Raw genomic sequence first — 21,013 nt, forward strand, 5'->3', positions numbered from 1 at the left:
TTTAGAACTGCCTAAGCTTTTTAAACAAAGAGGCTGAAACATTAGTTGCTAGTCACTTGTAAACTTTGTTATTCTTTGTTTTGTATCAGTCTGTCAGGAATGCAATGTAGCTTTGTCTTCCTTGAAATGTTACTTCTAGTAGGTCTACTCACTTCATGGTTTTTTTCTAAGCTTCTCAATATTCTTCAGAATAAAGAAAACAGCTCATTTTAAACAAGAAGTTTATTTAAACAACAAGACGCTTGACTTGAAGGGAAAACTATCTAGGATTCATTTCTTTTAGAGTAATTTATCCCTACTTAAAGACAGATTGCCCTACATGTAACAGCTACGTACAAAAAAGTTATAAAATTGTCCTTGGTTTTACAATGATAAATGAAAAACATTAAAATTCTCCAATTGAACAAGGTATGCAAGGATTTTTATGTTGTTCTTTTTTTTTTTGTTAAACAGTGAGAGCAAAATAACTTACTGGAATATAAAGATAAGAGCCGACTGAGCATGCCACTAATGGAGAGGGGGGGATTTTCACAGAAGCAGTATTTTCCCCCATCCCATCTCCATTTGATGTCGATCAAAACATACCATTGGCCATTTAGTTAAAAAAAAAATGCAATATGCTTGTGCACATACACAGTTACTTTATGTACAATAAAGGAATGGGGAAGGGGAAAATGAAAGAATAGAGAAAACTATACTGTAGTAGTCAGGATGTGGTGGAACCAAATTGCGGCTTTCTAATTGAGAATATCTTCTTGGTCTGAAGGAACAGAGTTCTGGAGTAAAGTAGCAGGTTCCCTTTTTAGTAGACACCTCCTGTCTGCTGCTGGAACACATCAATTGTATCTTCATCCTCCATTTCCAACTGGCATATGAGAGAAGAAAAACAAATGGAAGGCCACTGATTATCAGCTCTTAAGACTTTTTTTTTTTTTTTTTAAAGATTTTATTTATTTGTCAGAGAGAGAGAGGGAGAGCGAGCGAGCGAGCACAGGCAGACAGAATGGCAGGCAGAGGCAGAGGGAGAAGCAGGCTCCCTGCCAAGCAAGGAGCCCGATGTGGGACTCGATCCCAGGACGCTGGGATCATGACCTGAGCCGAAGGCAGCCGCCCAACCAACTGAGCCACCCAGGCGTCCCAGCTCTTAAGATTTTTAACTCTAGGACTTAAGTACCCCCAAAACTCCACAAGTTCCACCCAAATCCCGTGTTCATTACTGTAGACATCCTACAGCTTAATGTAGCATCAGTCTTCGGTTTAAGTTAATTTTTCACTTGGTCTTCCTTATATGAAGATTATAGAAAGCTTAGGGGGTTTTGTTTGTTTGTTTGAAAGAGGGGGGTGGGAGTTTTTGCCTTTTTTTTTTTTTTTTTTAAGATTTTATTTATTTATTTGACAGGCAGAGATCACAAGTAGGCAGAGAGGCAGGCAGAGAGAGAGAGAAGGGGAAGCAGGCTCCCTGCTAAACAGAGAACCCAATGTGGGGCTCCATCCCAGGACTCTGAGATCATGACCTGAGCCGAAGGGCCGAGGCTTAACCCACTGAAGGTGCCCCGAAAGCTGTTTTTAAGTGAAAAAGCTTGGGAGTGGCCGGGGTGGCTTAGTCGCTTAAGCATCTGCCTTTAGCTCAGGTCATGATCTCAGGGTCCTGGAATCTCTGCTCAGCAGGGAGCCTGCTTCCCCTGCCACCCCACCCCCACTCTCTGCCTGCCTCTCTGCCCACTTGTGATCTCTGGCTGTCAAGTAAATAAACACAATCTTTAAAAAAAAAAGTTATAAAAATGGTAAAATAGGGGCACATGGGTGGCTCAGTGGGTTAAAGCCTCTGCCTTCGGCTCAGGTCGTGATCTCAGGGTCCCAGGATAGAGCCCCTCATTGCGCTCTCTGCTCAGCGGGGAACCTGCTTCCCCTCCTCTCTCTCTGCCTGCCTCTCTGCCTACTTGTGATCTCTATCTGTCAAATAAATAAATAAAATCTTAAAAAAAAAAGGTAAAATAATTCATCATGATAAAAATAAATGATATAAAAACAAAATAAACGAAAATAAAAATGATACATGTAAAAGATCTCACTGCAATGTTGTTTAGATGAGCAAAACCCTGGAAATAACCTAAATATAAAAAAACTCAAAGAGGGCGCCTGGGTGGCTCAGTGGGTTAAGCCGCTGCCTTCGGCTCAGGTCATGATCTCAGGGTCCTGGGATGGAGCCCCACATTGGGTTCTCTGCTTAGCAGGGAGCCTGCTTCCCCTTCTCTCTCTCTGCCTGCCTCTCTGCCTACTTGTGATCTCTGCCTGTCAAATAAATAAATAAAATCTTAAAAAATATATATATAAAAAAAGAAAACAAAACCTCAAAGAAATGTGATACACTCTTAACATGAAACACCACACAGATTTACATGTGTAGAAATGGAACTATCCCTAAGATACAATATTAGGCTAAAAACAAATTTAAAAACTAGGTAGCGGAGTGCCTGGGTGGCTCAGTCAGCTGGGCACCTGACACTTGATTTCAACTTGGGTCCTGATCTCAGGGTTGTGAGATCCAACCTTACGCTGGGCTCTGGGCTCAGGGCAGGGTCTGCCTGGGATCCTCTCTCCCCCTTTGCTTTTCCCCTTCCCTCTGCTCACGCTCAATCAAATCTTCAAACAACAACAAAAAAAGAGACAGAAAAACTGGTTATAGTATGACTATATTTGCATTTCTAAAAGGGTGTGTGTGTGTGTGTATGCACACAACACAGCACGGCAGTGAGCTCTGTGCAGTAAGGGAGGGGATACATGTAAGGACAGACTTACTAAAAAAGTACTTTAAATTTTAAACTGGTACTCACAAACCAAGTTTGCAAGACTCACTACCCATACATAAAACAACCGTCCTTTCTACCAGAATAGCAAAATCTTGGTACATACGGCAGCGCTGTAAAATAAATAACCTTTATAACAGTTTATTATGCTGATAATTACCCTCAAAAAAATACGTTCTAAAAACTGGTAATTTGGGAAGAAAAAAAAACACAAAACAAGAACCCTGGGTACCTAAAGACAAGAAACAGAATCATTTCTAACAAAGTTCAAATACACTAAAGTAGGACCATAGCATTAAAATGTTAATGACCTGGGCGCCTGGGTGGCAACGTGGGTTAAGCCTCTGCCTCCTGCTCAGGTCATGATCCCAGGGTCCTCGGATCCAGCCCCACATCAGGCTCCCTGTTCATCAGGAAGACTGCTTCTCCCTTTCCCACTCCCCTGCCTGTGTTCCCTCTCTCACTGTGTCTCTCTCTGTCAAATAAATAAATAAAATCTTTAAAATAAGATAAAAAGTTAATGACTAAGTCTCAATTCCCTCTTTGTAAAATGAAATAGCATTCAGTTATGAGAATTAAATGAATCGAAGAGAGTATTTAACAGAATATGGACACATACATTACTATTAAAACTGGTCATTAAGATATTCTATTTTTTTTAAAGATTCTATTTATTTATTTAACACAGAGAGAAATCACAAGTAGGCAGAGGTAGGCAGAGAGAGATGGGGAGGTAGGCAGAGAGAGATGGGGAAGCAGGCCCCCCCCGCTGAGCAGAGAGCCCAACACCATGCTCCATCCCAGGACCCTGAGACCATGACCCGAGCTGAAGGCAGACTTAACCCACTGAGCCACCCAGGCAACCCAAGATATTCTGTTTTATATAATTCTACTATTTAATAAACATTGGGAGAATAATTCTAAAATGAATCAGTTTCATTCTACAGCAAATTCAATTTCAAATACTCAAAGGAGTTCGAGTCCACTTTCAACATAAAATTTCATAATGCAGATCCAAACAAATCCTTCTCACAGTTTAATATTTGCAGCCAGTAATGTAGAGACCAGAACTTGTTTTTGGTGGCAGATGAGAGCATCAAAAGACAGCAAATGCATTCTAAATATCCGAGTTTAATGTAAATAGGTTTTTATTCTTTTTAAACCATCAAAACATGTCTTCACCTATCTACTGAAATAAAACCCCAGGGATGTCACATTTTACAGTGAAACTTGAAATGCCTTTAAAGGATAGAAGTCTTTCCAGTCTCTCACTCACCAAGAGAATGCAGCTCCTCCTTGTGGCTATCTCCTATAACTGCTTCTTAGAGACTCACCACGGGAAATCACTTCAAAACATTGTTTCCTCAATTACAACCCAGACATTTCAAATTTTTAAAACACAACCAGAATAGGCTGCTTCACTCATACCGTATTTATTACTTTCTAGTTTTTATGGACTGATAAAACATTTGAAAGTAGACAGGCTTCAATTTAAAATTCTATCAAAATATTTTTTCCCCCAAACTAAGTCTTGAGTGGAATCTCACAGGGTAAAAAGAAACAAATATGGGGCACCTGGGTGGCTCAGTGGGTTGGGCCGCTGCCTTCAGCTCAGGTCATGATCTCAGGGTCCTGGGATCAAGTCCCACATTGGGCTCTCTGCTCAGCAGGGGGCCTGCTTCCCTTCCTCTCTCTCTGCCTGCCTCTCTGCCTACTTGTGATCTGTCAAATAAATAAAATCTTAAAAAAAAAAAAAAACCAAATACGAAGACTTTCTGCCACAGAAGACCACCCAGCTGAACCCTTGCAAAGTGACTCCTAAAGAGATTAAGGGAGGGACACGTAGGTACCTCAGTCATTAAGGGACTGCCTTTGGGTTCAAGTAAATAAAACCTTTTAAACAATTAAAAAATAGATTAAGAGATCAGACAGCATCACCTTTTGCAGAAGGCTTTGGAAAGTCACCGATTATCAAAAACCCTACTGATCGGGACACCTGGATGTGAGTTGGTTAAGCGGCGCCTTCGGCTCCCAGCATCCTGGGATCAAGTCCCACATCGGGCTCCTTGCTCAGCAGGAAGCCTGCTTCTCCCTCTGCCTCTGCCTGCCACTCTGTCTGTGCTCACGCTCTCCGACAAAAAAAAAAAAAAAAAAATCCAAAAAAACCCACAAACCCTACTGATCAAGCTAAACCACCAAGAGACTTCCAGTTAGAGCCCCCAAGGTCCCTTTAGTTCACAAGGGCTGGTGAAAGAGAAGTCAGCACGAGAAGTGAAAATGCTCAGGGTCTACAACCAACCAATCACCTGTTGGGAACCTGGAGCATGATCAAGAGCTGTGGCGACAAAAACAGCATTCTGAAGTATTGTCTCCAAATAGCGCTGGCAATGGGAAAGATTAGACTAAATTAACTAAATGACCTATCAGCTTTACAAAATGGTAACTGGTTTAAAAACCACTAGCATTTCCTGAAGAAATACTAATATTCATGATATTTTAGTGTTTTGCCCTCTGGTGAAAAACTCTACTCCAATGTCTAAAAGTCTACAAATAAAAACAAGGCTGCTGAGCAAATCACAAAACACACTGACTTTTCTAGTTAGCACAAAGACATTTTACCTGTGCAGGTGTGTCTGTTTCATTGATTGGCTGACCATCAAATCGGAATCTGATCTGCCTCATTGACAAACCCTGCAAGAGAGTAAAAGCAGTTAAGAATGCAAGAAAACACTAAGAACTAAAATTATATGCATATTTAGCCATAAATATATTAAAAGAGAAACCTAAATAAATGATCATCAACATGTTCACATTTCTATGTGGGTAAAAAGATTTGGCATGACTTTCACATTCTCTGAACTATGTCTGAACTTCTTAGGAAGAATTTTTTTTTTTTTGAAGATTTTATTTATTTAATTGAGAGAGGGAACAAACTGGGCGAGGAGCAGAGGGAGAGAGAGAAGGAGACTCCCCGCTGAGCTGGGAGGCTGAATCTCTGGCAATCTCCCAGATTCCAGGATCATGACCTAAGCCAAAGGCAGACGCACAAACAACTAAACCACCTGGGCGCCCAAAAAATGATCAAAAGGTCTTTTTTAGGGGTGCCCGGATGGCTCAGTTAGTTAAGCAGCCAATTCTTGATTTTGACTCAGGTCATGACCTATTTGAGATTCTCTCTCCCTCTCCTTTTACCTGTCCCCAACTTACTCTTTCACTCTCTCAAATAAATAAATCTTTTTTTTTTTTTAAAGGTCGTTTTAAAAAAGGTGTATTATTTTGAGACCACAGCTACTCCAAGTTTGAACAGATCATAGCTTGCGTCAAACTGCATTTAAATGAATTAGAAAAATACTAAAATTTATTTATTTTTTTAAAACTATTTTTTAAGATTTTATTTATTTATTTATTTGACAGAGAGAGATCACAAGTAGGCAGAGAGGCAGGCAGAGAGAGAGAGGAGGAAGCAGGCTCCCTGCTGAGCAGAGAGCCCGATGTGGGACTCGATCCCAGGACCCTGAGATCATGACCTGAGCCGAAGGCAGCGGCTTAACCCACTGGGCCACCCAGGTGCCCCTAAAATTTATTTTTTTAAAAAGATTTTACTTATTTGACAGACAGAGATCACAAGTAGGCAGAGAGGCAGGCAGAGAAAGAGGAGGAAGCAGGCTCTCCGCTGAGCAGAGAGCCCGATGCGGGGCTCGATCCCAGGACCCTGGGATCATGACCCGAGCCGAAGGCAGAGGCTTTAACCCACTGAGACACCCAGGCGCCCCAACTTACTGAAATTTAAAGTAAAATATATGCACAGCAACATTCTCCATTGCATTGAGAGCTCTCAAAAAGGGAATAAAAAACCCACCCTTAATAATGAAAACTGGAAGTCACCTAAATGTAACAATTAAAATTTTGCCTTAGAGCTACTTAAACTTCGGATGCCTGAGTGGCTCAGTTGGTTGAGCGACTGCCTTTGGCCCAGGTCATGATCCTGGAGGCCCATGGAACTTGTTCCACATCAGGATCCCTGCTCAGCAGGGAGTCTGCTTCTCCATCTGACTCTGCCCCTTCTCATGCTCTCTTTCTCATATAAATAAAATCTTAAAGAAGAAAAGCTACTTAACCTTCATTTCTAGCCAAACAATTCCTGTCACCAAGCAAAAGTAACCAAGCACAATGTTAGGCACGCCACAAGAATTCAACCCTTGGGTAATCAGCATTTCCACCATTAATGTCCTAAAACCATCCATAAGCATGTAAGCTTAAAACTGTGGAATACCTCAAAAGAACCACCTGCTTTTTAAATTCCTTCTTAGTACTTACCCAGACCAGCAATGATTATTTGTCAACCTCTCACTGAAAAGTAAGCCCCAGGAGGGACAGAACCGGGACTGTCTTGGTTACATACTGCATTCCTTGCACACAGTAGGTGCTAATGGATATGCTAATGGTAATGACAGAATGAAATCGATGAAAAGTAGTACCTACCTTACCATGCTTCATTTTATTTAAAAATAAATCAATTTAAAATAAATCTAAAGCCTACTAAGTTGAGGAGCAGCTTTATTACAAAAAAAGGAATTTTAAAATTACGAGTTCAGCTTCAAGAAATTTTTGTTATGGGGGCGCCTGGGTGGCTCAGTGGGTTAAGCCTCTGCCTTGAGCTCAGGTCATGATCTCAAGTTACTGGGATCCAGTCCCGCATGGGGCTCTCTGCACAACAGAGAGCGTGCTTCCCCCTCTCTCTCTGCCTGCCTCTCTGTCTACTTGTGATTTCTCTCTGTGTATGTCAAATAAGTAAATAAAATCTTTAAAAAAAAAAAAAATTTTTTTGTTATGTATTTGAGGAGGTAAATGAGCCTAAGCATGCCCCTTCTGCAAAGCAGATTCCAGTGTTTTACTAATCATTACCTACCTGACATAGGGGTAGGGAAAAGGAGCAAAGCTGGCAAGTGCAGCCAAAGAAAGACAAGATGGGAAAATAAAGTCTCTCCGGACATATGCTGTAAATATATATATATATTTTTTAAAGATTTTATTTGTTTATTTGACAGACAGAGATCACAAGTAGGCAGAGAGGCAGGCAGAGAGTGAGAGAGGGAAGCAGGCTCCCTGCTGAGCAGAGAGCCCGATGCGGGACTCGATCCCAGGACCCCGAGATCATGACCTGAGCCGAAGGCAGCGGCTTAACCCACTGAGCCACCCAGGCGCCCCATATGCTGTAAATATATTAACTGGAAAAAGAGCTTTTTAGGAAGCACCCTACCCCAAAAAAAAAAAAAAAAAAAAAAATCACTCCTGTATCATCCTCATACCACAAACTGTTACTATTGTTTGTGTAACTACTGTTACACAAATCCCTGCTTCAACTAAACTGAGTTCCTAGGACTAGAATATTGAAACAAAGTGCTCAATACTTGACTCCTGTATTCCTTTATTAAACATGGATTCATTAAGTCTGTCTTTAAAACTACCCCCAACATCAAGGTAAGTCTATCTTTAAAACTACCCCTAACATCAAGATCGTATTACCTACCTTGAACACTCTAGCCTGTGACACATACCACTTTCAGACTAGCCTTTGTCTTGGAGAATGCGATTCCAGACCAGACAGGGGACACAACCTTAATTCATTCCTCATGACATCCAAATTTAATTTGTGATTATGCAAAGCAACCATGAATTAAATGCCAAGCCATTAACTACTAATTACACATTTGCAAACACTCCACTGAAGACCCATTGCTTTAACAAAATACGAAGCCATATGCTGGTTTCTTTCTCTATGTCCACTAGTAAAGTCCTAACATCAATGGCATGGCCGTTCAAAACAAGGGAAAAAAACACAAGGCCAGAACAGGCATCATATTCCTTTATTACTACCTGTTTGCATGCTTTTCCTTATCAATACAATGTTTTATTTTGCTACAGACCGAACGTCAAAAATTCAGGAGACCTGCCTTTCAGATTCCATAAACCACGTAAATTCAAACAATGAATTTGGAAACCAGTATTTGGATTTCACTTATGAGTAAATCTTATCTCTGAGCTTCAGCTTCAGAGTTGTGCCACGGAAGAGTTGTGTGAGGGTATCTCTTTGGATCCCTACTTCTTCATTTCACAAAACTGAACTAAACCAATGAATCAGTCTGGGCTCTCTAAAACCACTTAACATTCCACAATATCATTAGTTATAGTAAATGCACACTAGAATGGCACAGTATGCCCTCAGCCAAAGAGGGCAAACTCAATCCTACATGTGAACAGAAAATTTATTTACAACCCAACTTCTGGAGGCAGCTTGAATGTTCACTATCACTGTATAAGCATTTACCGAACACACTCATACATATGTCAGGTACTAGTTTAAGTTCTAGAGAAATAGTGAACAAAAAGGCCCTACACTCTACATTTTAATGGAAAGGCAAATACAGTGATCAATGCAAAAAACAAAAACAGTGAGAGGACCCAGTGATGGGAGCAAAAGCACTATGAATTAATCAGAAAAGTTTTCAAAGATAGTAATCAACCAGGAGTGGAATAAAATGGCTAAGGGCTCAGCACTATCCAAGAGAAATCTTATTATATGAGCTACACGTCATTTTAATTTTTCTAATTGCCACATTAAAATCAGGTAAAATTTTAATGTTTTAAATCAATATGTTAAAAATCCTTTTAACATGTAATTGACATTTGAAAAATTAAGGTATTTTACTTTTCCCACTATGAGTTTTCAAAATCGGGTACATATTGTACACTTTCCAGCACATATTAATTTGGACTAGCCATGTTTCAGGAGATGAGCAGTCACACATGGCTTGTTATCTACTGTTCTGAACAGCACAGGTTTAAATAGAGAACACAATTTGTTGATGGATTTTATAGGAGTTATAAAGCATCATCAAAGATAATCCCAAGGATAACTTCCTGACTAGATATAACATAGTGCTATTTACGGAGTGGGGATACCAGAGAAAAAAATTTCTAGGAGCACAATCAAGAGTCTTTCAATAAATAAATAAAATCTTTAAAAGGGGGGGGACACCTGGGTGGCTCAGTGGGTTAAAGCCTCTGCCTTTGGCTCAGGTTATGATCCCAGGGTCCTGGGATGGAGCCCCGCATCCGGAGCTCTCTCTCTGCTAGGGAGGGAGCCTGCTTCCCTTCCTCCCTCTCTGCCTACTTGTGATCTCTTATCTGTCAAATAAGTAAAATTAAAAAAAAAAAAAAAAAGAGTCTTTGGCATATGCACTTTTGAGATGCCTATCAGCTACTTGAACTCCTCCAAAGATCCAACTGAGTTCATTAGAAAATAAATATGAGCATTCAATTAATCTTGATAGGAAATCGTTAGTCAAAAATCAACTGTCCAAAACAAACAAAACAACAACCACCCTTTAGCTATGCAAATTAAATTGAGTAAATATTCTAGGCTTTTGAGAGGCTATACCCACACCTAAAAAGAAAATGGGGGGGGGGCACCTGGGTGGCTCAGTGGGTTGATCCTCTGCCTTCAGCTCAGGTCATGATCTCAGGGTCCTGGGATTGAGCCTTGCATCAGGCTCCCCGCTAGGGAGGGAGCCTGCTTCCCTCTCTCTGCCTGCTGTTCTGCCTACTTGTGATATCTCTCTCTCTCTCTCTGTGTGTCAAATAAATAAATAATCTTTAGAAAAAGGGAACTAATCTTTCCAAATTTTCCTGAATCTTATCTTCAAACTATATTTGCATTCCAAGTGATATGCAGTGGAATTACATTTTTAATGGATTACCAATGCTTCTTTTCCCCTAGTGCAAATTAAGAGTGGCCCCAAGTTTAGTCAACTTAAACAACTGAAAAAAATTCAAGAAAAACTTTATTTACATGAGTAATATACTAAATTTTAACATACCAGGAAAACCGCCTAATTCTTTTTTTTTTTTTAAAGATTTTATTTATTTATTTGAGACAGAAATCACAAGTAGACAGAGAGGGAGGCAGAGAGAGAGGGGAAGCAGGCTCCCCGCTGAGCAGAGAGCCCGACGCGGGGCTCGATCCCATGACCCCGGGATCATGACCCGAGCTGAAGGCAGAGGCTTTAACCCACTGAGCCACCCAGGCGCCCCAAAACCGCCTAATTCTTGATTGACCCACTAACTCAATTCTACAGAACAATTTCTTATATTTTAAAAAAATTTTTTAATAAAGATTTTATTTATTTGACAGAGAGGCATAGCTAGAGAGGGAAAACACAAGCAAGGGGAGTGGGAGAGGAGAAGCAGGCTTCCCGAAGAGCAGGAAGTCCAATATGGGGCACAATCCCAGGACCCTGGGATCATGACCTGAGCCACCCAGGTGCTTATAAAGACAATCTCCATACGGGATGTACTATATGTCTTTGTTTTTCTGGTGCACAGTATGATGCCCCACCACACGGTAGGCATCTGATAAGTATCAGATAAGTAAAAAGATCCTTTGGGGCCCCTACAGGAAATAAAGGAAGTCTTAAATATGAACTTTTAGGATTAATAGAGGTTATCAATAGATATGTCTAGTAAAATGCTAATGGTTAAACTAGGTGGTAAGCATATGGGTATTCAATGTAAAGTTTTTTCAACTTTGCTCTACATTTGAGTTTCCATATTAAGTTTTGAAAAATAGGACCCTTTAAAAAATGTGTGACAAGGGGCACCTGGGTGGCTCAGTGGGTTAAAGCCTCTGCCTTCTGCTCAGGTCATGATCTCAGGGTCCTGGGATCAAGCCCTGCATCGGGCTCTCTGTTCAGCAGGGAGCCTGCTTCCCTTCCTCTCTCTCTGCCTGCCTCTCTGCCTGCTTGTGATTTCTGTCTGTCAAATAAATAAATAAAATCTAAAGAAAAAAAAATGTGAGGATTCAAAATCTAAAATTTAATAAAAAGATATGCTGAGAACTTTGTTGAAAACCACTAAATCTAAGCATGAGTTTCTACTTTGTAAGAAGTGTGCTATGTGAAAGTTCTACAGGATGATTACCTTTTAAAATTCCCCTGTAACCTGAAGGGGCACTAGTGTTCAAATATGGAAGATGCTAGAGCAAAAATTCTTTAGCACAGGTAGGAAGTACATATTTATTAGTTGTTCAAAGGAATTTTACCAAAATTCTTCAAATAAGATACAATGAAAATCAGTATCTTTTAAGGAATTATAGGATTAGTTTACATATGAAGCTAAAAGAATCCTAGAAGCACAGTGTTCTATTACAAATAAATTATACACAAAATAATGCTTCAATCTCAAAATGAAGTTTATCTTCAGTTTCCTCCAAATGGCCTTAGAGCTCATGCAGGAAGTCCAACAAGTATCAGCTCGAACTCAATCTCCCAACTTCAAGAGTTGTTTTTTTTCCAACTTCTACAGGTTTAAGTCTTACTCTATTTTGAGCCTATTTTTAAGGTAATTTGCATTGCAGACAACTTGTTTTAGTCTAAAAGAATGACTTTCCCAAGTTTAATGGAGTAGAATTTAAAAAAAAAAAAAACCCTTCCACCAGGTTATTATTAACTGATAAAGGTATCAGAGTTTTTGTTAGACTTGCAAAAGTCAACTTTAAAGTTACCTCTTTATTGTTACAGATTCAACCTCACAAAAGGAATCTTCTTTGTCTTAAACCCTGCATTCAACTCCCAGCAGCTATTCAGCTCAACTTCTTCTTGCTGTCCATTTACTAATTTCTGAGTAAAACGCAAATGTCCCTATAACATAGGAATGTTTTTGCCTGACTCAGGAGGTTAAATTTCTTGACCTCTACCATGAGTTAAGAAAATACTACAATTCTACATGCACAATTTAATTTTATTTCCAAATTGGTTTAAATGCTCAAAACAAACTGTTCTGACAGGACACAAATTTTAAATGAGATTAAAAAAAATTTTAAAAAAACCTGAGACGAAATTTTATCAAATTCATTCTTATTCTCTTATAGAAGTAGAATCAAGTCCCCTGGGGAACAAATTGCATGTTGTGACTATAATTTGATGAATTCTGGCATAGGACTAGAATCATACAGAATATTAACCAAACCATCCTAAGGGTTTTCATGAAGCATCAACATACCAAGTGTAGGACAGAACTGATATGTGAAGTATATAAATGCATTCATTCAACCAAAGATAATTATATTATGCCAGTCTAGTTTCTATTCCGAAGAAAATTAAATTTTTCTTAATAAGTTTTATTGGAAGTGCATATGTCAGTTCCTCACCTGTCGTTCACAATAGGCTTTCATTAGTTTACTAAGTGGTGTATGCCTCTTAATCTTAAACTGCACCACAGAACCATCCTGCCCCGCCACCTTCAAATTAATATGATCGTTGTTCTCAGTCTTGACTCCTTCCTGTTGAAAGAAAAATAAAAGTGTAATTTGGAAAATGTGAAAAACAAACACCTTTTAAAGTAGCAGCAGCCCAACTTGCTTCAGAAATCAACAGGTTTCTCATTCTGTATGATAAAAGAGTATACAGCTGTTTTCAGCCGCTGAAATCAATCTGAAAGATGGAAAATCCTGGAGCAACGATATTAAATAGCTGTCACAGAAACAGAAAAGCAGACTACATGCAATATACCGTCAGCGATAACCATCGATTTTTAAAGATGGGTCCCACTCAATGCACTGAAAGGTACCCCTGTATCTGAATTTTCTAAAATGGCATATTTTATCCCCCCAAAATATATGTCATTTCCCTTAAAAAGATTAAAATAACCATCTTTTCTCTTTATACAATACAGAACGCACGGATAAAAATCTAGACCTTCCAGGTGAAAACTCATTACAACTGTCTTGTTAAAAAGTTACTAAACTCAGTTTAATAACATATCTCAACTACATTTTTAAAAAACCTCACTGAGGAATATCCCCCGATTCTCTCTGAAGCAGCGGTAATAGCTCAGAACCACTATTCCTGTTCGCCTCTATGAGCAGCCTCACTTTTGTTTATTTTCAGTTAAGAGCTCTTATTCTCCCCTCCCCTTTGTTGTCATGGGTCAAATGCCGTTTTCTTCCAAGTCTTCCTCGTAGATTTCCACCCAACCTGAAGTTCGCCCCAATCCAGGGCTGATGGGATTCTGTAGCCCCCAAGTCACTTCAGAAAAGGAAGGGGCAGGGGGTGTCACAGAACAAACCCTACCAAAGTCCCGTGTGCCAGGAAGAAGTGGAAGCCTCAGTCCTCACGGGAAGAGCCTCCCGGTGCCTCAAAACCCGCGTTAAAAAGTTCAGCCCGACCAAGTCTTTCTGCTCTCCCCTCTGCCTGCAACTTCTCGAGACCGCATGGTCTCGGCAGGTTAGGGGTGATCTGGCACCAACGGAAAAGCCCCTGCGCAGCCCCCTGGGGACCCCGAAGCCGGGAAAGTGGGAAATACTCCCCCGGAATCCAGGAATCCCCGACCCCTCACGACGGCCCGATGGGGAACCCATCGGCAGCCCATTGATTCTCCTCGAGCCCTCGCCAGGCCAGCGCGGCGCGGGGCAGGGGTCCCCAGATGCCCGCAGCCCCCCATCCCTGAGGGGAAAGCCCGGAGCGGAGGGAACTCCCCGCCACCGCGGAGGCGGCAACACCCGCCACCGCTCCGCGCGGGGTCCGCGGAGGGTGGGGACACCGCGCGCCCTAACGCCCCTCCGCACGCGCGCCCGGCCGGCCGGGCCCGAGGAGCTCCGCTCGCGGCCGATGGGGCCGCGGGCGTCCGCGATCCGCCCGCCCTACTCGCGCCCGGCGCGCACTCCGAGGCGGCCGGGGGCGGGGGAGGGCGGCGGGGCCTCCTCCGGCGCGGGAGGGAGGAAGAGGGGAGGGAGGAAAATGGCGCGGAGCGCCCGGGCCTGAGCCGCGGCCGGCCCCGTGGGGGGCCCAGGAAGGCGCGGGGAGCCCGCGGCGGGCTCAGGCCGGACCCCGGCCCGCGCCGTGACCCCGACCGCGCGGGGAGCCGAGGGAGCCGGCGCCGAGCTCACCTTGGGCTTTTCGTCGGCCATGGCGAGCGCCGGAGTCTCCTCAGCTGCCGCTTCACAAAAGAGGTACCAGGTCCGCACCGAACGAGCACACAAGCAGCACCAGGAGCGGCAGAAGAAGGAGGCGGCAGCGGTGGAGGAGGGAGAGGGCGCGCGCACGTCGTGCGCTCCCTCCCCCCACCCTGCGTGCGCGAGCACGAGCCGCCGGGGCTTCCCATTGGTTGCCGCCTCGCGGGAGCGCGCAACGCTTACATAACCACCCCCACCCCCCGCCTCGCACCGCCCCGGCCTGGGCCCGGCGCCCGCCAGGCCGGCGGGAAGAGGCGCGGACACGCGCACCCGGCCCGCCGCGGGGGCGCGCCTGGCTCTGGGCGGGGCTGTATTGTCCTCCTTCTGTGGTGGAGCTTAATCAAAATGGCTTCCAGCTGGTCCTCGGTGGGGACGAGGAGGCTTGAGGCCTAGACCTGAGACTCAGGCTGGGGAAGGCAGACTGACTAGAGGAGGAAGGGGGAGCCTAAGTCAAAGCCTTAGCATGAGGTTCTGGGGAAAAAAACCCTCTTGTTGGTGGCCCAAATGCAGCTTTCTACATGGTTGGAGGAACATCACACTCACTCAGCCTCTCATCCTCTGAATTTCAAAGCTTCAGCCTGAACGCGCTTCCCACCCGGCTCTTGCTTCAGTGCGGTGCCTACTTCTTTCTTGCTGGTAAATCCGTACTTTGCTAGCTAAGGAAAAGAGGTTCATCCTACAAACTCCTTAACTCATGGCCTGGGTCCCAGCCTCCAAGAGGAAACAGGATCCCTGACAGTGAACCACCCAATATCGAGCTTCCAGACCAATCGGTCAGGTTAAAAAATAGAAGTAGGTCCTTCCTGTCTTAGGAACAATCCTGACTTCAAGGCAGTGGATTCCTCCCGCTACTCTAGGTAGGTTTTATTATTCCCTTGGTCTTTATGCTTTCTTCCACTCCTCCCTTAGCATAGAAAAAGCCTCTCTCGATTCTGTTTCCTTCTTAAGTTACCAACATATCTCGCTCCATTCTTGGCCAAACATCTTGAAAAACTGTCCATGCCAGCTGTCTCCACTCCCTCACCTCCCACTCACTCCTCAATCCACTGAAGCCTAGTGCTGTCCCTGGAGCTCCCCTAGAACGGCTCTCTGCAAGGTCACCACAGACTCCTGTGCGGGATCCAGCATGCTTCCCCAATCCTCACTCCTCGAAATCCCCTGCCCGTGACTTTGGGCTGTTGATTCTGGCCTGTCCTTGATCCCTTTGCAATTCTTTTCCTACTCAGGCCTTAAATGTTCCATGCGTTGTGTTTTAGATCCTTTTCTCTTATCATTCTATTCCCTCTCCTGGGATGATTTCCCCTACCTTCTATCACCACCTATTAGCTAAGGATTCTCAGATACGTATTTCTAAACTAGGTCTTGCTCTGAGCATCCAACCCATAAATCCAACCGACCTGTGAACATCCCCACTTGAATGTCCCAGAGGCACATCAAACTCAGCAAATCTCAACTAAAATTCCTCACTTCACCTTCTGGGAACCCACTGCCTTTCTCCTTGGAGTTCTTGGTTCACTGAATGGCGCACCATTGCACCATTGTTCCTCCAGGCTGGAGAGCCAGGGGGCTTCCTTGACTTCTTATTCTTCTTCACCCCCACCCCCTCACCTCCCCATACAATGGATCTCTGAGTCCAGTCTATTCCACCTTCTAAATACCTACCAAATCTAGTTGCTTCTCTTCAGGCTCTGTCTGGTCTCCGAGCCAGTCTGTATTTGCTGGACTTCCAGCTGATCCTTCATGGGGAAGAAGAGGCTTAAGACCCTACATGAAAGACAGGCCAAGGAAGGCCGATGAATCAGGGCAGGTAGGGGAAGCCTGAATTCAAGTCAGCTTACCCCAAGACCACTGCAACAGCCTCCTGTTTTGTTATTGTTTTTGTAAGGTAAGTCCCTCTTGTGCCTGTATATTTGAGAGGCTCAGAATCATCTGAGGTACCATTTTTTGTCTGTTTGTTTTTGTTTTGTTTTGTTTTAAGCAAGCTCTACTCCCAGCATGGGACTTGAACTCACCTCCCAGAGATCAAAAAAGTTGCATGCTCTACCAACTAAGGCAGATGGGTGCCCCTAGAGTATCAGTTTAAATGCATATTTGTAGGAAAATAAAAGAAAATAAATGCACATTCTTGGGGCGCCTGGGTGGCTCAGTGGGTTAAGCCGCTGCCTTCGGCTCAGGTCATGATCTCAGGGTCCTGGGATCGAGTCCCGCATCGGGCTCTCTGCTCGGCAGGGAGCCTGCTTCCCTCTCTCTCTCTCTCTGCCTGCCTCTCCCTCTGCTTGTGATTTCTCTCTGTCAAATAAATAAATAAAATCTTTAAAAAAAAAAAAAAATAAAAAAAATAAATGCACATTCTTGGGCAGTGTGGCTCTGGAATCCCCCATTTAAAAAAAAAAGATTTTATTTATTTATTCATAAAAGACAGAGAGAGAGAGGAAGAGGGATGTGGGACTCAATCCCAGGACCCTGGGATCATAACCTGAGCTGAAGTCCAGCATTTAAACAACTGAACCACCCAGGTACCCTAGAATCCCCCCTTTTTAACAAACTTCCCTGATGATTCTTTTTTCCCCCCCGATGATTCTTACACACACTGGTCTGAGAACCACAAACCATTCTAGAGCAAAAACAAAAAAAGTTTTTGCCACTCCTTGGTTCAGTGGCAGTCCTCTGCCTTGAAGGGTAAAGTCCAAAATTCCTATAAGGCCTACAGAGCCCTTTGAGAGTTAAACCAGGCTAACCATTCTAGCTCTTTCTCATCATTTCCTCCTGGAAATCTCTGCTTCAGTCATATTCAATTACTTGGGGTTCCTGAATGTGCCAGCTCTCTATCAACTCCAAGCTTTCATCCATTGTAGGTACTCAAAGATTCACTGAATGAGTAAATAAATTGAAGCTATCACTATGTGTAAGGTCACATGCTAGGCATTGGGCAAAGTTCCCGACTCAAGTAACTTATAATCAGGTCAGGGGTGGGTAGGAAATACACAAGAAGTGAAAGGGGAAGAGAACCAACTTCTGGGCGTCAGGCACTGAGTGGGGTTTTACTAATATTAGCTCATTTTCTCCTTACACAAACCCTTCCAAGTAGGTGTAGTATTTATTTGCTACTGAGGGTCAAAGGAGTTAAATAACTTGCCCAATATCACACAGCTGGCAAGAAGTGTTGATTGAGGTTCTACTGTATGCCAGGGAATGAACAAGCTGGGTGCTATGCCAGGTACTACAGAGAAAGAAAGAGAGAAGCTATCCTTGCTCTCCTGTACCTAGGTCTTCTGTTGCCATCACATACCTTCCCAGCCTGATAAGACTGGAAAACCATCAAAAAGGAATATGTCCTGTTAAACTTACCCTGGTTAATATATGTGGGCCTCCAATAATCAAATGGTTGTTTAGTCATTAGCTTTTAGGCGACAGGTGTGTCTTACAGTATCCTTCCTCTCCAAAGTTATGCTAAATTACAAAATCACCTTCGGGCAAAGGAGGAACTCCTATAAAAAGTAGTTAACATATTCAAATGTGTGAGCAATATATATTCCAATGGCAGGGCACTTGGGTGGCTCAGTTGTTAAGCCTCTGCCTTCAGCTCAGGTCATGATCCCAGGGTCCTGGAATCGAACTATACATCAGGGTCCCTGCTCAGCAGAGTCTGCTTCTTCCTCTCCTACTCCCACTGCCTGTGTGCTCTCTCTCTTTTTCCCTCCTTCTCAAATAAATAAAATCTTTAAAAAAATAAAAGAAAAAAATATAGTACATTCCAATGGCAGACTGGAATTCTATGAGCTGAACCTAGGGGATCTACTGAAGTTGTATGTGAGAGTCTCTTTACAATTTCCAAAGGGGAAAAAATGTGAAAAGATAGAAATTTCCCAACATTAAGCTTGTCCCTCCATCATTTTTTTAAACAAATATTTTAGTTATTTATTTGACAGAGAGAGGAGAGACAGTGAGAGAGAGGGAACACAAGCAGGGGGAGTGGGAGAGGGAGAAGCAGGCTTCCCACTGAGCAGGGAGCCTGATGCGGGGCTTGATCCCAGGACTCTGGGATCATACTCTGAACCAAAGGCAGACATTTAAGGACTGAGCCACCCAGGTGCGCCACCCCCACCCATCCTTTTTATAGAGGAGGGAAAGGGGGTGGCTGTGCACTGGAAGAGGGTGCTTTAGAGTAAAAACTAGAAGGGGTAACAGATACAGAAAAAAACAATGGCAAATTTTCTTTTTCCCCCAAAGACTGATTGATTGATTCATTCATTCATTCATTTGACAGAGATCACAAGCAGGCAGAGAGGCAGACAGAGAGAGGAGAGGAAGCAAGCTCCCTGCTGAGCAGAGAGCCTGACATAGGGCCTATTCCCAGGACCCGGAGATCATGACCTGGGCCGAAGGCAAAGGCCTAACCCACTGAGCCACCCAGGCACCCCCAATGGCAGATTTTCATCAAGTGATTATTATCTGGGGATTCTGTGCTAACCCTTTGATCCTCACTAAATCTCTATTATTGTCCCCATTTTAGAAGAAGAAAATAAGACATAGAGATGTTGGCCAACTTGGTCACCCAGCTTGAAGTGGCAGAGCCAGAATCCTATGGAACTCGGGCTTTCCAACTCAGAGCCCAGTGCTTAGTTCCTGTGGAACCACATATAGATCCCTATGCAAGGAAGAGAAAAAACAGGCAGAAAAAAAATCCTAGAATAGTCCAAGAGCACCAGTTGAGTTGTTTTGACTTAAATTTTTGTTTGGTATTCTCTCGGCAGAATGAAAGTTCCATGAAAGCAGAGACCTGTCCGTCTTGTTTGCAGTTTTGTCCCCAACACCTTGCGTAGTTCTTGGATCCTGAAGGATGAGAGAAGTGGTAAGTGAGGAGGAGAGCTGTGTGGTGAGTGTTTTCACCATTAGGGGTTGAGTAGGAACTTGGGCAAAGAAAGGCCTCGTTCCTCTAGAAATCTAATTAAATATCAACAATTGGTGTTAGAAGGTAAGTAAGGGTAGGGTAAACCTGCTGGAAGGTACTTCTCAGGGCCAGCTGCCAAAGAAAAAACAATATTCCTACAAGTAGTAGGAAAACAAGAATCACAGAGTCTTATTTAGAGCTTTAAGTCTTTGCGAAAAACCCCAAGAAACACATAACTGAATGTATAACATAGACAACTAAAGCGTGTAGTTTATAACATCAAATTTCCTTCCCATTCTAACAAAGGTTAGTTGAGTCCTTGAGCTATGTGTGTGAACACTGTAAGAACACTGAATACTGAATGCCTAAATACTGCAGGAAATCTGGAGGCAGAACAGTGATATTATAGAAAACTTCCAGCTTTCTATCTTTGCGTCATGGCAAAGATGGGACTCAAGATAGTGCCAACAGCCAAAGCCAAGAACCTGCTATATTGCACTTTAAATGTGTCAGCTGGGGTATAACTGTAGGGAAATATTGTCCCACATCACAATACCATACATCACTATGTAGTAATATACGTATTGCCCACACATGAGTTAGAGGATGGCCCTGTAAGGACCTTTTTGGAGGCAGGTATCATTGCTATTCATCTTTGTAGTCTCGGCAGGTAACAAAGTCCTGAGACCCAGTGATCGGTAAATATTTACTGACAGAGCAATACAATACTTACATAGTACTTGCCATGAGAAAACCAAAAGTGCCTGCAGTGGGTTTCCTGAATGCAGCTTCTACACTAGAATGACAATGTCTTTGAACCTGTTAATGCTCCAGTCCTTATCTGTCCATCTCTGTCCATTTCCGGACTATAGCAGGGCCCAGTGACTCAAAGCTGTTTGCTCCATAAAATGAACAGAAATTGGTGCACCTGGGTGGCTCAGTGGGTTAAAGCCTCTGCCTTCAGCTCAGGTCATGATCCCAGAGTCCTGGGATCGAGCCCCACATCGGGCTCCTTGCTCTTTGGGAAGCCTGCTTCTCCCTCTCCCACTCCCCCTGCTTGTATTCCCTCTCTTGCTATGTCTCTCTCTCTCTCTCAGATAAATAAATTAAATGTTTAAAAATATATATATCTAGGGGCGCCTGGGTGGCTCAGTGGTTTGGGCTGCTGCCTTCGGCTCGGGTCATGATCTCAGGGTCCTGGGATCAAGCCCCGCATCGGGCTCCCTGCTCCGCAGGAAGCCTGCTTCCCTCTCTCTCTCTCTCTCTCTCTCTCTGCCTGCCTCTCTGCCTACTTGTGATCTCTGT

The 21,013-nt window shown here is 43.3% G+C and overlaps 1 protein-coding gene across 2 annotated transcripts; it reads right to left on the reverse strand.

The window, feature by feature from the left end:
* Positions 1-204: 204 nt before the first annotated feature.
* Positions 205-14,935, reverse strand: SUMO2 (small ubiquitin like modifier 2). Of its 2 annotated transcripts, none has more exons than XM_032322715.1 (4): positions 14,752-14,890; positions 13,015-13,146; positions 5,427-5,498; positions 205-865 (listed from the first exon to the last, which is right to left on the reverse strand). In XM_032322715.1, the coding sequence occupies exons 1-4, from the start codon at positions 14,770-14,772 to the stop codon at positions 803-805; spliced, it is 288 nt and encodes a 95-aa protein (XP_032178606.1). In that variant the 5' UTR covers positions 14,773-14,890; the 3' UTR covers positions 205-802. The 2 variants fall into 2 exon arrangements, with proteins under 2 accessions (XP_032178606.1, XP_032178607.1); XM_032322716.1 differs by lacking the exon at positions 205-865 and adding an exon at positions 4,975-5,188 and having other exon boundaries at positions 14,752-14,935.
* Positions 14,936-21,013: the final 6,078 nt, after the last annotated feature.

The sequence above is a fragment of the Mustela erminea genome, chromosome 18 (genome assembly GCF_009829155.1).
Source record: "Mustela erminea isolate mMusErm1 chromosome 18, mMusErm1.Pri, whole genome shotgun sequence".
NCBI lineage: Eukaryota > Metazoa > Chordata > Mammalia > Carnivora > Mustelidae > Mustela > Mustela erminea.